Raw genomic sequence first — 16,444 nt, 5'->3', positions numbered from 1 at the left:
TGTAATCAACCTTTCAGCCACATTGCTAGTACACCTTCAGAAGAACACTACCAGTCTTCAGCAACATTGCTAGCTAGTACACCATCCATACAATGTAATCAACCTTTTCAGTCACATTGCTAGTACACCTTCAGAAGAACACTACCAGTCTTCAGCAACATTGCTAGCTAGTTCTAGCACCATCCATACAATGTAATCAACCTTTCAGTCACATTGCTAGTACACCTTCAGAAGAACACTACCAGCCTTCAGCAACATTACTAGCTAGTACATGCCATCCATACAATGTAATCAACCTTTTCAGCCACATTGCTAGTACACCTTCAGAAGAACACTACCAGCCTTCAGCAACATTGCTAGCTAGTACACCATCCATACAACGTAATCAACCTTTCAGTCACATTGCTAGTACACCTTCAGAAGAACACTACCAGCCTTCAGCAACATTGCTAGCTAGTACGCCATCCATACAATGTAATCAACCTTTCAGCCACATTGCTAGTACACCTTCAGAAGAACACTACCAGCCTTCAGCAACATTGCTAGCTAGTACGCCATCCATACAATGTAATCAACCTTTCAGCCACATTGCTAGTACACCTTCAGAAGAACACTACCAGCCTTCAGCAACATTGCTAGCTAGTACGCCATCCATACAATGTAATCAACCTTTCAGTCACATTGCTAGTACACCTTCAGATGAACACTACCAGCCTTCAGCAACATTGCTAGCTAGTACACCATCCATACAATGTAATCAACCTTTCAGCCACATTGCTAGTACACCTTCAGAAGAACACTACCAGCCTTCAGCAACATTGCTAGCTAGTATGCCATCCATACAATGTAATCAACCTTTCAGCCACATTGCTAGTACACCTTCAGAAGAACACTACCAGCCTTCAGCAACATTGCTAGCTAGTACACCATCCATACAATGTAATCAACCTTTCAGCCACATTGCTAGTACACCTTCAGAAGAACACTACCAGCCTTCAGCAACATTGCTAGCTAGTACACCATCCATACAATGTAATCAACCTTTCAGCCACATTGCTAGTACACCTTCAGAAGAACACTACCAGCCTTCAGCAACATTGCTAGCTAGTACGCCATCCATACAATGCAATCAACCTTTCAGCCACATTGCTAGTACACCTTCAGAAGAACACTACCAGCCTTCAGCAACATTGCTAGCTAGTACGCCATCCATACAATGCAATCAACCTTTCAGCCACATTGCTAGTACACCTTCAGAAGTACACTACCAGCCTTCAGCAACATTGCTAGCTATAGTACTGTCGGAAATAGAAAAAAACTGTATTTTCTCATTTATTTCAGCTAAGATAAGATAATCCTTTAGGGCAATTATACTGGGGTACACGGCACGTCATAACAATTTACAAATGGTCATGCCACCTATATACTATGATGCGTTTCTATGGTTTTCGGGTATCATACTCTCTTACATAGCTCAACATAAACTTTATGAAAGAAAGACACGTAAGATGTTAATCAGTAGATGAGACATAGTCAACACACATGAAAAAGCACAAAATATCTTTGAGATGACCCCTTGTGCCTGAAGGCAGCACGTGCATTTCATGCCAGGTGAGTCGACGGTCCGTCGTCATACCTGGCTGAGCGACCTAATTGCCATCTATAGTCTGATCTATTGTTTTCAGCAGCTATTCGTATTTTTTCTAAGTTTTGCCGAATTTTACGAGTAAACATGCTTTTCTGGATATCGTATTACGCATCCCACTGAACGCCCAGTTAGGCCGAAGTGGGTTATTTCGACATATGATATTTGCAATTGTGTCAATTTTAGGGATACAGAGTAACAGCCTAAAAGCAGTTTTTTTCTATTTCCGACAGTACTATAGTACGCCATCCATACAATGTAATCAACCTTTCAGCAACATTGCCAGTACACCTTCAGAAGAACACTACCAGCCTTCAGCAACATTGCTAGCTATCCATACAATGTAATCCATTTTCAGCACATTGCTAATACAAGAAGAACCTACCAGCCTTCAGCCACATTGCTAGCTAGTACCTCCATACAATGTAATCAACCTTTCACAAACATTGCTAGTACACCTTCAGAAGAACACTACCAGCCTTCAGCAACATTGCTAGCTAGTACGCCATCCATACAATGTAATCAACCTTTCAGCCACATTGCTAGTACACCTTCAGAAGAACACTACCAGCCTTCAGCAACATTGCTAGCTATAGTACTGTCGGAAATAGAAAAAAACTGTATTTTCTCATTTATTTCAGCTAAGATAAGATAATCCTTTAGGGCAATTATACTGGGGTACACGGCACGTCATAACAATTTACAAATGGTCATGCCACCTATATACTATGATGCGTTTCTATGGTTTTCGGGTATCATACTCTCTTACATAGCTCAACATAAACTTTATGAAAGAAAGACACGTAAGATGTTAATCAGTAGATGAGACATAGTCAACACACATGAAAAAGCACAAAATATCTTTGAGATGACCCCTTGTGCCTGAAGGCAGCACGTGCATTTCATGCCAGGTGAGTCGACGGTCCGTCGTCATACCTGGCTGAGCGACCTAATTGCCATCTATAGTCTGATCTATTGTTTTCAGCAGCTATTCGTATTTTTTCTAAGTTTTGCCGAATTTTACGAGTAAACATGCTTTTCTGGATATCGTATTACGCATCCCACTGAACGCCCAGTTAGGCCGAAGTGGGTTATTTCGACATATGATATTTGCAATTGTGTCAATTTTAGGGATACAGAGTAACAGCCTAAAAGCAGTTTTTTTCTATTTCCGACAGTACTATAGTACGCCATCCATACAATGTAATCAACCTTTCAGCAACATTGCTAGTACACCTTCAGAAGAACACTACCAGCCTTCAGCAACATTGCTGGCTAGAGTACACCATCCATACAATGTAATCAACCTTTCAGCAACATTGCTTGTACATCATCAGAACTACATATTTCAGCCTTCAGCAACATTGATTATATATTGATGGGCCATTGGTTAAAGTGTTTGCTTGTCATGCTGAGAACATGGGTTTGATTCCCCACATGGGTACAATGTGTGAAGACCATTTCTGGCGTCCCTGGCCACGATATTGCTGGTATATTGCTAAAAGCAGCTTTAAAAACTCACTCACTCAGATATTGTTTCTGCTGTATCATGAAGTGAAAGCTTGTACGTCATCTGAATAACACAATCAGCCTTCATCAACATTGACTGTACATTGATCATGCAGCAATGCGCCAGCCTTGTGGTTTAAGTGTTCCATGAAGACATGGGTTTGATTCTCCACATCTGTACAATGTGTGAAAACCATTGCTCGAGTCCCCCACTATGATATTGCACGAATATTGCTAAAAGCAGTGTAAAAATCTTACTCACTCACATATCATATGATAGGCCTTAGGTCATGATAGTGCATGCATTAATCGTGTGAAACCTTCCACTGACCTGAAGTACTGGCTGACCTTCCATCCACCACCCCCTTCACCAGCTTCTTCCGCGGTGCAGGTAATGTCGCAAACTTCATGTCACCCATCTCTTCATCTTCATCAATTCGTATCCACTTAGAGTTGCGGAAACTTTCAGCATAGATCCCTGGCAACAGACATAGAGTTTCTCATTATACTGCTTCTGCCAGGAAACCATGTCATGAGATCACACTCTCTCAGCAAAGTACAGATTCTAGTACTTTTGTTGGGTTGAGGCCCATCTGGGATTCAAACCCACACTCTCACAGTTAGGCACCTAATGCTGGTACCAACAAAAGTACTAGGATCTGCACTTTACTGAGGAAGTGTAATCATTACATGCATTACATTTGACCACTTTCTAAAAGATGTATTCAATAATACGATCTACTGTAGTGCAAAGTTTATGTGAACAACCAACTTGACCAGCAAGACTATATCTAATTCATATCTCCAGTTGCCAGGTGGGAGCCGTCTCTGACAATTTCCTCACTGACTACGAACTTGGCAACAACAAACAGGATACTAAAACCTGAATGAAACATGTGGAACCCTCAACTGAACCTTCACCATGTTTATACAACACAGGCAGCATGGAAAACACGGATGTTTGCATGCTTACAAGTAAATAGACATTCAGCACAAGCTACAAGGAACTACACCCTCTACTGAACCTTCACCATGTTTATACAACACAGGCAGCATGGAAGACACGGATGTTTGCATGCTTACAAATAAATAGACATTCAGCACAAGCTACAAGGAACTACAGATTATATGTCCAGAGTGGACAAATAGTGTTAATCCCAAGTCTTTGGAAAGGTACTAACAGAAGTCAGTCACGAGGAACAGATTGATGATTTGCAATCTTTTGTGTTGATTATTCTGTATATTAATCCATAACATTTTAAGGGAGAAAATTTCATAAAATTTCATAAAATGTCAACCCTAAAGTGAAATTTCACTGACGGCAGCCTACTGTTTAGATGAAGTTGATCAGATCGAGTTGTGATGTCACGAACAAAGGCTGATGTATCACATTCTACCTAAACAAAGAGGCACAGACCAATAGCCAGGCACAGAAAATCAGTAGAATGCACATATGCAAATAATGGAAGGATCATTCTACCCTCATGGGTAACATCTATTGATAAGCTATAGACTGACTGACTGACTGACTGAGTTTAGTTTTACGCCGCTTTTAGCAATATTCCAGCAATATCACAGCGGGGGACACCAGAAATGGGCTTAACACATTGTGCCCAAGCTATAGACTGGTTATTAACATTGCATTAACCATTTATTGTCACTCTCGCTAAGTACACTTACAGCTAGTGCTTGTTCTACATACAATCATGGATACAACATATGACTCCTACAATTTCTATATTTACAGAGTGTGGAAAAATAATTACAGATCTAACAACATACTGAATGAAACTGTCATTAGACTGGTTGCGCGCTGCCCTGTGTTCAGGGCACAGGCACAGATCTGGCAGAGTAGCAACGCTGGTCACTGGGAGTCCTCAGGTCATGACTAGATGGGTGATTGCGCTTGGCTCTTGAGAATCTCTTGGCCTTCGGTCCGATCCAACATTGAACTACATGTAGCACGATATGTGACTCCTTAGGCAAGTAACTTCATTTGAATTATGACTCTTTTCATCCAGCAATGAATGGGTACCTGGTAGGATTAGACAGGTTGCATACTCCACAAGGAGCTGAGAATGAACAATCAGGAGCAAACTGATCCACTGACTTTCAAGCATACATTGCGTACATAGTTATGAGCTTTACAAGCAGATAATCCTCCTCCTCGTCATCATAAAGAAGTTTATGTACAATCAGTATCTAGTGTTTAGTTTTGTCCAGAAGACACCGTAACTACTGATGATGCATTCATTCTTTGGATGAGAATAAGTCTCAACCCAGTCAACACTTCACCATGTGTACACATAATCGATATTGAAGAAAAACATGTTTTTCAGTTTTGTAGTTGTAACTGAGTACTTGATATTTGAAAGCTCCATTTCTAACCAGTTTACACTTCTGGATGCACAGGGGCTCAAAATGTTTAAAAAACACAGGCAACTGAAAAACGTATATTTTAGACACGTCAGACACAAGTCATTACTGGTAATTATTCTTAAGCCACTTATTTACAAACAGCAAAACTTTCATCAGCATTCTCCTACTCCAACACCCATGTAAAAGGAATGTCCGTGCAGAACCTTACATGAATTGACCAGGGCTGGCCAAAGAACACTTGATAATCAGAAATATTAATGGGAAGAATTATCAACGATTATCAATATGAAAATTTGATAAAGTGCGCTGACGAGATAAAAGCCACCATTCTATGAACTGGCACAAACAACCAAATTGAGAACTCATGACAACTGGGAACTTACCACTCTAGCAAGCCGACCATACAGACACAAACGGACACAACTCAGTCAACAAATAACGAAACGATCGAAGAAATATCCTGAAACATTCTGTCAAGAACCATGTTACAAAGGAATAATCCAATACATTGCAACTTCGCTAAGCACTTGGTCTGTGGAGGAAACAGCAGACAAACAAGAACATGACGCAATCTGATTTGTAGCTTTGTTATCGCTTAGGAAAGGATTGTGTTGCTAAATATTACTGTTCAGGAAAACTCTCTAAATACATGTTTCCATACCCTTTGTACTTTCAACCAGGAAACAGTGACATATATTATATCAACAGGTGTATAAATATCATGCACAACATGACTGAGTTCCCATTCCTAACACAATGTGATAGATCTATCACTGACGTGTCAAATCTTGTACTTTTGAAGTATACTTTTCAGAACTCATAAATGACAATTACAATAAGAACAAGCAGATCAAACTATCGATACTGATGACATCAATAACAATAACAATTATCATGCACCAATTCCAGACCCTGAATCATGCAGTGTGCACTTGATTTTCATTTTCAGCTTCCCAAGGAGTATACAACTCATGCTGCCTGCGAGATGCTGGAATGTTAACAGTTACTGTCTCATCCTACTGGGTACCCATTCATTGCAGGGTCAAGACAGGTCATTTGATTATCATTCTCAGCTCCCCGAGGAGTACACAACTCATGCTGCCTGAGAGATGCTGGAATGTTAACAGTTACTGTCTCATCCTACTGGGTACCCATTCATTGCAGGGTCAAGACAGGTCACTTGCCTGTGGAAATTATGTATGTGCTACAGCTGGTTCAGAGCGGGGCAAGAACCCTTGTTACCTTGAGGCTGGAGAATATGGCCTCCCATCCCTCTATACTCTGTGACCATGTTGCTTTATTTCACATCATCTGTGATCTGTGCACACGACCATGTTGCTTTATTTCACATCATCTGTGATCTTCTGCACACAACCATGTTGCTTTATTTCACATCATCTGTGATCTGTGCACACAACCATGTTGCTTTATTTCACATCATCTGTGATCTGTGCACACATCCATGTGATCTGTGCACACAACCATGTTGCTTTATTTCACATCATCTGTGATCTGTGCACACGAACCATGTTGCTTTATTTCACATCATCTGTGATCTGTGCACACGACCATGTTGCTTTATTTCACATCATCTGTGATCTGTGCACACAACCATGTTGCTTTATTTCACATCATCTGTGATCTGTGCACACAACCATGTTGCTTTATTTCACATCATCTGTGATTTGTGCACACAACCATGTTGCTTTATTTCACATCATCTGTGATCTGTGCACACAACCATGTTGCTTTATTTCACATCATCTGTGATCTGTGCACACGACCATGTTGCTTTACTTCACATCATCTGTGATCTGTGCACACAACCATGTTGCTATATTTCACATTATCAATGCTATCTCACTTAGATTACTAAATCTAAATATTCTAGCATCCAAAATGAACAACACTGTCCAAAGGAAAGGAAAAAATGATGTTTGAAGTTTGAAGGACATGATGGATTGGATATTTACAATTTTACAATAAGTGGTTAGGAAGCCTGGGTATTCAGTATATGCGGTCAATTGTGGTCAAAAAGAATGTTTATGTATTAAAGAAAGTTAAGTACATGAGTTTAAGTACATCAGTTCTCAGTTATATATAGGGGTACAACTTGTAGTCATTCATAATGAGAACTGAACATGTATAACTATTTCAATATTGTAAATGTCATGAATGGACACTGGATGTATGGTAACATTATATTATCCATACAACACTAATTATCATACGCAATTTAGAACAACAGTTTACTTCTGAAAAACAAATCAAATCAAAAACTCAACAAATGTCAGGAAAAGATGGAAATTGCTGCTTTGAGTACAAAAACTTATCTGGCATGTCTTTAGTTGACTTACTCTATGTATAGCCCTGCTAAGTGTGTAATACTATCCTTATCATACAATGATCTTCACCAGGGAATATGGTTGTCACGACAACTGTAATGCAACTACTTTCCCATAAGCTCCAGGACACACCCATGCTGTTCTTAGCACAAAGGGACAATCAGGATGCTATGGTATATGATCATGATAATGAGATCCTATTCTCAAGGGTTCTTAGTAAGGGTGTGTCTTTCATGGATACAATTAGATGTGTATTTAAATCGTCATGACCTGTTTAGTATAAAAGACTACCAAAAATCTAAAGAAGGAACCAGGAAGTTGTTGGCTTCTCTTCATTCAACTGGTCTTTGTAAGTGTGCGTAAGTAAGTGTATGGGACAGTGCATGCATGCATGCTTGTGTGAGTGCTTGCCTGAGTGAGTGAGTGGGTGAGTGAGCGAGTGAGAGGAATCATGCATGGGCTTTTCTTCATTCAGGTGGGCTTTGTAAGTGAGTAAATAAGTATATGCGACAAAGCATGCATGCATTATTATGTGAGTGGGTGAGTGAGTGAGTGAGTGAGTGAGTGAGTGAGTGCCCAAGTAAGTATGTGCATGCAAGAGTGAGTGAGTGAATGAGTAAGCGAGCATGCATGGGCTTTTCTTCATTCAGGTGGGCTTTGTAAGTGTATGTGAGAGTGCATGCATGAGTGCATGCGTGAGTGAGTGAGTGACCGAGTGATTGACTGTCAGCCTGAGTGTGTATGTGCATGCCAGAGTGAGTGAGTGTAAGCGAGTGTGCATGTGTGCATGGGCTGTTCTTCCTTCAGCTGTGCTTCATTTGTAAATGTGAGCATACATGTGTATGTGTTCATATATTTTAGTAATAGTTATAGCAAGTGGTATGGCTGTATAGAGCTGACGTATATTTCCTAACAACAGACCCAAGAATGAAGACTGAAAAGGCTTTAGTAGTCAGTCATACACCATTACATTGAATGCAATACGCTAACTGTACACCAAGGTGTATCTATGTAGATAGTGAATGTCTAACACCCTGCTACCATTGTACAGTGACAGTTTGTTCACAGATACAAATGTCGGATTCAGTTGTAATATTTTACCACTATTTTGCCTTTAGCGCCAAATGGAATCCATTTCTGAAGATAATCAAGATAGGATATTTCTGGTATTGGTGCTATATAAGTTTACAAGTGCCACATCAGGCATTCAAAATCATAGTTAGGTGTCCCAACAACAAAATACATTTCATAACTTCAAATAACAAAAATATTTACAACATTACAAGATATTTTAAAATATGATAGGATAATTCTTAGCATGAGACACAAGCTTGTCATTGTATAAAGCGTTGAGGTGATTGTAACTTTCATACCTATTGACTGTCTTAGTGCTAAGATTGTTGACGAACTCAGTTTAGAAAAATATGCTGTGAACATGATGACTGTGAACCAAGAAAAACATTTTTAAGTTTACTGACAATTGCATTTTTTCCCCTTACTATTAATCACATTAGTTTAATAAAATTCTACTGTTTGGGGGGCATTTGAACTGATGATTGAAAAGTGTCAGGTTTTTATCTTGCATACCATAGAATTGCAAAATTAGTAACTTAATGGTCATATGCAACCCAAAAATCAAACATAATCAAAACACAATTATCACTTCTTCATGACATATAATATACATTGCTGATTAAGGTATATCATGGCCTATGCCAACAGCTTTTACAAATTAGCTTCATTTATTGTCAATGTAAGAGTTGTTTTTGTCATGCTATGGCTGAAATACTGCCCACTAATCTTAACTCTCCCACTCACATATATCATGTCAGATAAAGGTAATGTTCACACAACAACAGCCCCACTGACAACACGATTTCCTTTTCGAAACTGAAAAACCAGCAATGAGGAAGCTCATTTCATCATTATGAACGTTGATAACCAAATATTTCATGAACAAATTTGTCGCTTTGTCCTCCAATGCAAATCGTAACACACTATCTCCATGGTAACATGACTGTAAAGGAAAAGGAAAACAATTCCTCAGTAGTCAAATTAGAATTTAAAAGGCGACTGTTTGGCCACAATGGGAACTGAGTATAGCCACATCATGCTGGAAGCACCTGGAATGACAGTTGCAGTTGCCATGGTTACACAAATCTTTGTGCCAAACTGATGTTATTTTTATGTTTTACAGATTATTCTGAGGTTGGGGGGGTAGCTCAGGCAACTGCTGTTTTTAGTGCGAAGAGACTAGTATTTTTACAGTTTATGAATTTACTTATGATGAGCTTTGATGTTATCGTAACAGGATTGTAGTAGGAAACCAAATGTATATAAAAAGTACACTGTAGAGCTTTCTATAGTTGACATTCCTTAGTTCCCCACTTACAGTCACGAAGTAAACAACATTACTGTTCACTAACTGGGACACAGTGTCTTACAATATCTTGTTAAGATTAAACCCTTGGCAAATCAAACAGTACTTATGTTATACAAATATTGCTCAAATACTTTACATATTTCAAAACCTTTTCCCAACCACGCCCTATCTGTCTTCCTTGCCTATGAATATATACTGTTCATAGAAAGACATCTAGATGTGCTAAAGATAAAACATTCCTAAACAACATGACATGGTCATGCATGAGGACATTTTATTACCTTAAGTTATTGCAGCTTATATTCACATTTGCTCTCAGGTTATAATGGGCTAAAACACAGTCATAGACATTGCTGCTTTGCAATTTTCATCTAAAAGAATATGCATGGTTGAAGAGGCACATACAGAGGTTCATGGATTGTATTTAATAATGATTACTCAGGAAATGTGAGGTAAATTTATCTAATCAACATTTAAGACATTTTTACATATTTTTAATCAATGTACCCAAATATTTCATACTACCCCCATCCACCCCTCCCAAAAAAAGAAAAAAGAAAGAAAGAAGAAATAGAACAGAAAACAAAACATTCCTCATCTTTTATTCTACGTGTTACGCTACTCTTTCAAGATCTGTACCATTTGAGAGGGGACAACAGAAGGAACTCATTGGTATGATTTATCAATTGTGACTTGAACCAGCAGACATTCAGAATATGCTATAGTACTGATGAGACCTTATGGCGATGGATAGTCTGTCATACAGACCCTGAAGCAAATATATCCAAGAAATCTGACGCAAGTCAAGAAAATGTGGCACGTAAATGAAGAAAGTCTCAGGGCTCCTTTCATTATATTTTATTTATTTCACTATGAGCTTTTTTCTGTAAAATATGTTCATTTCAGAGACTAGTTGTTAGTCTAGGCGATGGATATATATAATTTTTGGGATCGCTGCAAACTATCTGTTTCATATGAATCAACATTTTAGGATACATATTTCAACAACAGAGCATCTCCCCCCAGTGTCTTCTGATATATTTCATATCAAATATATCAACACAAGTTTATCACAGTTTGAAACCTCAAGGATTGCTCCAAAGATTTAAATCAAAGGTCCATGGATCCTCGCATCGATAAGGGACACAATCCTGCACAGCCATATTCACAATGTATTAAATGTACTGACTGTATTAATTCAAAGAAAACACATATCAATAAACTCAGTGAGCGAGTGAGTGTCTATGCATGGTTTTCTCCTATCCTTTCAGCAAGAACTTAAAGTTATGGTATGGTGACAGCTTGTAGTAACTTTGAATAAACATAAATAGGATTTACTTTCAAGAATTATGCTTTCAGGTTTAACTTTCAAGTAATTACTGGTTTGAAGTTGTTGTTTTTTCATGCAATACAAAACATTAAATACTGAACCATATATATGACCTGCTTTGTGATTTTACTTTTGATCTACATCAAATTATTTGAGTCTAATGGTGATTTTTGTCTAGCGAAAAAGTGAAAGAGAGAACTGAATGATTTTAATGGTGAGCTAACATTGCCCATACTACATGCAAAACATGATTCGAATACATCAGAGCTTGTCAGTTTAAGGGTTGCATGAAGGGATGCAGGTCTAATTTGCTTTATCATATTTGATGACATAGGCACATCCAGAGGTGTGTGAGTGTGTGTGTGTGTGTGTGTGTGTGAGCAGGGGTCCTTTTCTCAATAGTGTTATAGGGATTAATTCAGGACAGCCATTGCCCAAATATTTAAAACCTAAAAACTATATACTCAAGACATGTGCGACTTTATTGTAATTATTTATATGATGCTAATCTGTATTCTATGCAAACAATAGCACTTCCTTGACTAGATGTGAGCATACTAAATTATATATACAGTTTTTGACAACAATGGACAGGCGATGACTCAACAATGGACAGACAGAAAAACAATAGCACTTCCTTGACCAGTTGATGTGATGGCAGACACGGCCAAGGGGGACGACCAATAAAGGTTATAAATGTCATATACAGTAATTAATTGCCTGACAAGTCAATGTACAATACGGAAGTGATAATGATTGCATAGAATGCAGATTAGCATCATATAAATAATTACAATAAAGTTGCACATGTCTTGAGTATATAGTTTTTAGGTTTTAAATATTTGGACGATGGCTGTCCTGAATTAGTCCCTATAACAATAGTGTGCACCCCGCCCTTTCTCAAAAAGCTGTATCCGGCCCTGGATGACACTAAAAAGAACTGGAAAACTGAGCTGGGCTGTTGCAATTCACTGACAATAACAATGGTCATTGTACAGTTCATATTCACCAAATAACTGTTCATAACTGATACAACCAATCTGTTTGTGTTGGATAGAAACTCTTAAACTGTAACTGCCATCACAATGACATGGAAACAAGGGAGACAACTCTCAAGAAAACATGGTGAAGGGATAACTGTAATGAACTACCAAAGGCATATCAAATAGTGGAAAGTGAATGAGCCATCACAAGATTATCATTAAAATCATATCTTAGTGGTAGCTACCTCTACAAAATTATCAGAGGCCTTCTCATTATCTATGATGATAGGCCACACATTTTGCCTAACCAGTGAACTAAATAACAGGAAGTTCACACTGGCCAATCAGAAAGCAGCTTCCTCGAGGTGTATAAGAGCAGGGACCTGATCCACAAAGGGTTCAAAGCATTACCACCTGTTGTAACTCTATAGTTTATCATCGGCTAACGAATGTCGTAGCGCTACGAAAGCTTTGCTGGATCGGGACCCAGTTTCAAAATGGTGACTATGTCAGTTCAAAACTCCACTTTGAAAAACATTTTGACTAATTTTATTACTTACAATCTCAAAACTGAATGAAAGAACATCAGTAATGCAGGGCTCCAGATAAGGGCCATATCGGCGTATGTACGGATACAAAATTTGCACGATACGGTAGGAAAAAATTTATAAAATGTAGCAGATACGCACCACGGCAAAGGTGTACAGTCTTAGAATCATTTACAGACGTATTTATCTGAAAAACTAATTGTTTTATTGTATATTGACCTGTTTACACAAGTCTAGCAATGTTGTGCATATATGAAACGAAACACAAGATTACTGATACTCCATTAAATTCCATTCAGTACCCTAAATGTAGGCTTAAGGTTTTCGAGTACTCCTATATTGAAAAAATAAGGAGTACGGACTCCTGGTGTTCAAAAATTATCTGGAGCCCTGGTAATGTCTAATATATGGCTGAGATTAAATGACAGTAGTAATTACTCAACAGGCCATGGACAGTCTCTGAAATGCTGGATGACATACCTTCCCATGTAAGATAACTAGATAAATCACAAAGTACAATAAAGTCAAAGGCTTGGCCTATTTCACAATAAAACATTGTTCTGTTATGACATAATTTCAGGGAATAGCATTGAACTTTACGCCAAGGGGATGAACATTTTTTTGAGAGGGTGGTGAGTTGGTGTGATCCATGTAAGTGGCATCCTCGATGATCTCCAGGGTATACCTTACGATCACTCTCCACTATACCCTGGATGCATCCACGGCTTGGCCCGGTAATTATATTACCTCCCTTTGCTGGCTCCGCATTCTCACAGTAGCCAATCAGCTAAGCTGCCGCGAAGGTTTGTTCGCAGTACCACTCAGATTTTTGGAGAAATAATACAGACAAATTGAGAGATCTGAAACTTTCAAAAAAATATATAAAAGAACTCCTTCCATATCTTTCAGAGTACCCTCTGCATCAATTGTGTTGCCAAGTTTAAAGAAGCGGAAGTGAGTTGTGATTGGTACATTCAACTTCCCAGCATAGACACCTGATGGGATAAAAAGCCAACCAAGGGAGGTAATAAATATGTAGCGCTTTGAGCATGCTCTGGATGGACTATGGCGCATAAGAAATATCCATTTATTGTTATTATTATTATTATTATTAATAAAATCATCGGGCCAAGATGGGGATGCATCCAGGGTATAGTGGAGAGTGATCGTAACGATTACCCTGGAGATTATCGAGAATGTGTAAGTAGCTGAGGCAGATATACATGATGGCTGCATAGCAATTGGAATTGGAGAAAAGGTACAGGTAGTAGTCATTAATTGTTTTTATGTTTGTAAGAATATTCAGGAAACACAAGACTTCAACCTCACCCCCAGCCTGTTCTAAAATAGACGTGTCAAATATTGCAAAGATTGTATTCAGAGAGAAGCCATTTAAATACGGAGTAATTACTTAAAATACTTAAGATACTGTAACTAAAGTTGATTAAAAATCAACAAGGCATGATCCTCGACCCATCATGGTTCAGACTCGCTGAGAGTCTTAGTGTATGATAAATAATCATAATTTATGTCTTGAACACAGCCGGAGTAATCCTTCAAGCATGTATGACTCAGGTTGTCAAATGTCATGCAGTACTTGTGCAAGGTACATTTCAATTATCCAGGAAACACAAAAGACACACGAGAGACAGATGCTCTTCCTGGTATAAGTCAACAGGCCTTAGCAGGCTACTTCCTTGCACATTCAGGCTTTCAAACTTCTATGCTTATTTCTTATGTAAACATCCTAACAGACTGATGTTTTCCTGCTGAATAATGAATGGTCACTGTTAACACCAGCAGGTGAGAGAAACTCTGGGTAAACAGGCTGTGGTTGGTCATGCATTACTGTACTAACATGATGTGATGACTGTGTGTGCACCGTGATAGGAATCTGATATGGATAATACACAGATGATTCAAATTCAGTCGAAGTACTTCAATATGATGGGTTTAACAGGCGAAGTACTTCAATAAGATGGGTTTAACAGTAAACTCTTAACACTGACTGACTGACTGAGTTTAGTTTTACGCCGCTTTTAGCAATATTCCAGCAATATCACGGCGGGGGACACCAGAAATGGGCTTAACACATTGTGCCCATGTGGGGAATCGAACCCGGGCCTTCGGCGTGTCGAGCCAACGCTTTAACCACTAGGCTACCCCACAGCCCCAAACTCTTAACAAGCTAAAGGAGAACACTGTAGATATTTCGTAACTTTGTGGAAATTTATAATAGGGCTGGGACGGATCCAAATTTTCTACCCGGGTACCCCACCTCCTATTACCCTACCCGGATACCCGTTATGTTAATTCCTGACATCAAATTTGCAAGAAATGGCAATATATTCTTCAGCTCAGAGGCTAAAGTTTCAAGTTTTTCAATATCTTATCCATGTACTATATTCAAAAGAAGTGACTGTACATTATGTCTAAATCTTCAAATACAATCTTTTAATCATGAAAGAAAAACATATTACATTGTTTAATCTATTAGTCACATGATCATAACGGGTCCAGGTACTGAGATGGGTACCCGGGTCCAACTCATTACCCACCCATCCCGGGTATCCGGGTTACCTGTCCCAGCCCTAATTATGAATACACAATCCCTACAAAGTTTTCCTTAAGCAAAAGAGAAATTTATATCTTTCACTAGTAATTTCACATTTTGTATAGGTTAGTGCCCTGAAAGACCCATGGACAAGGGGGCCAATCAACTTATACCAAGTGACCCACAAACCCGATGTGTTCCACATGACAATGTAAACAGTAAAAAGTTAATTGACAAAGTTGTACTGGCGGGGTAACTATCAAGTATAACAACCTGTAGAAACAATGGACATAACGCCCCTTAGTGGTATTATACAGCATATCATCTTCCTGTTGGTCGGAAGTCCAAGATGAACATGGCTCAGGACATTTACACTAGGGGTGAAATGGTACACTCTTATCACGGTATGGTACGTATTGCGGTACAAGGCCTTCGGTATGGTCCGTTTCGGTTTGGTATATGAGATATGATCATAATGCAGAAAAGAACAGAAATTCAAAGGAATACATAGATTTTGACAAAATGTTTTGATTTCTAGACATTTAGGAAAGGTCAACAAGGAGACAAAGTCATCAATATCCCCCGCAATGGCAAAATGCTCTTCATGATTATGTCTGCGAGTTATGATTATGTCAAATATTTAGGTGTGTATACAGAAAAGTGGGAGGAGAGTATTGAAAGGTTTTTAAAGTACTGCTCCAGAAAGGAGCACTATCACCAATTTCAGTCTAAGTCAAACTTGTTGCCATGGAAATGCCAAACATATTT

The 16,444-nt window shown here is 38.7% G+C and overlaps 1 protein-coding gene across 1 annotated transcript in view; it reads right to left on the bottom strand.

The window, feature by feature from the left end:
* LOC124281200 overlaps positions 1 to 16,444 on the bottom strand; it is a 37,294-nt gene that overhangs the window by 17,454 nt on the left and 3,396 nt on the right. Inside the window, 1 exon segment of the mRNA XM_046717220.1 lies at positions 3,486 to 3,632. Coding sequence (XP_046573176.1) covers positions 3,486 to 3,632 — 147 coding nt within the window.

This window comes from Haliotis rubra, unplaced genomic scaffold (assembly GCF_003918875.1).
Source record: "Haliotis rubra isolate DU_JTF1 unplaced genomic scaffold, ASM391887v1 Scf280, whole genome shotgun sequence".
Classification (NCBI taxonomy): domain Eukaryota; kingdom Metazoa; phylum Mollusca; class Gastropoda; order Lepetellida; family Haliotidae; genus Haliotis; species Haliotis rubra.
The sequence above is the reverse complement of the archived record's forward strand: the minus strand, read 5'-3'. Positions and strand labels throughout refer to the sequence as shown.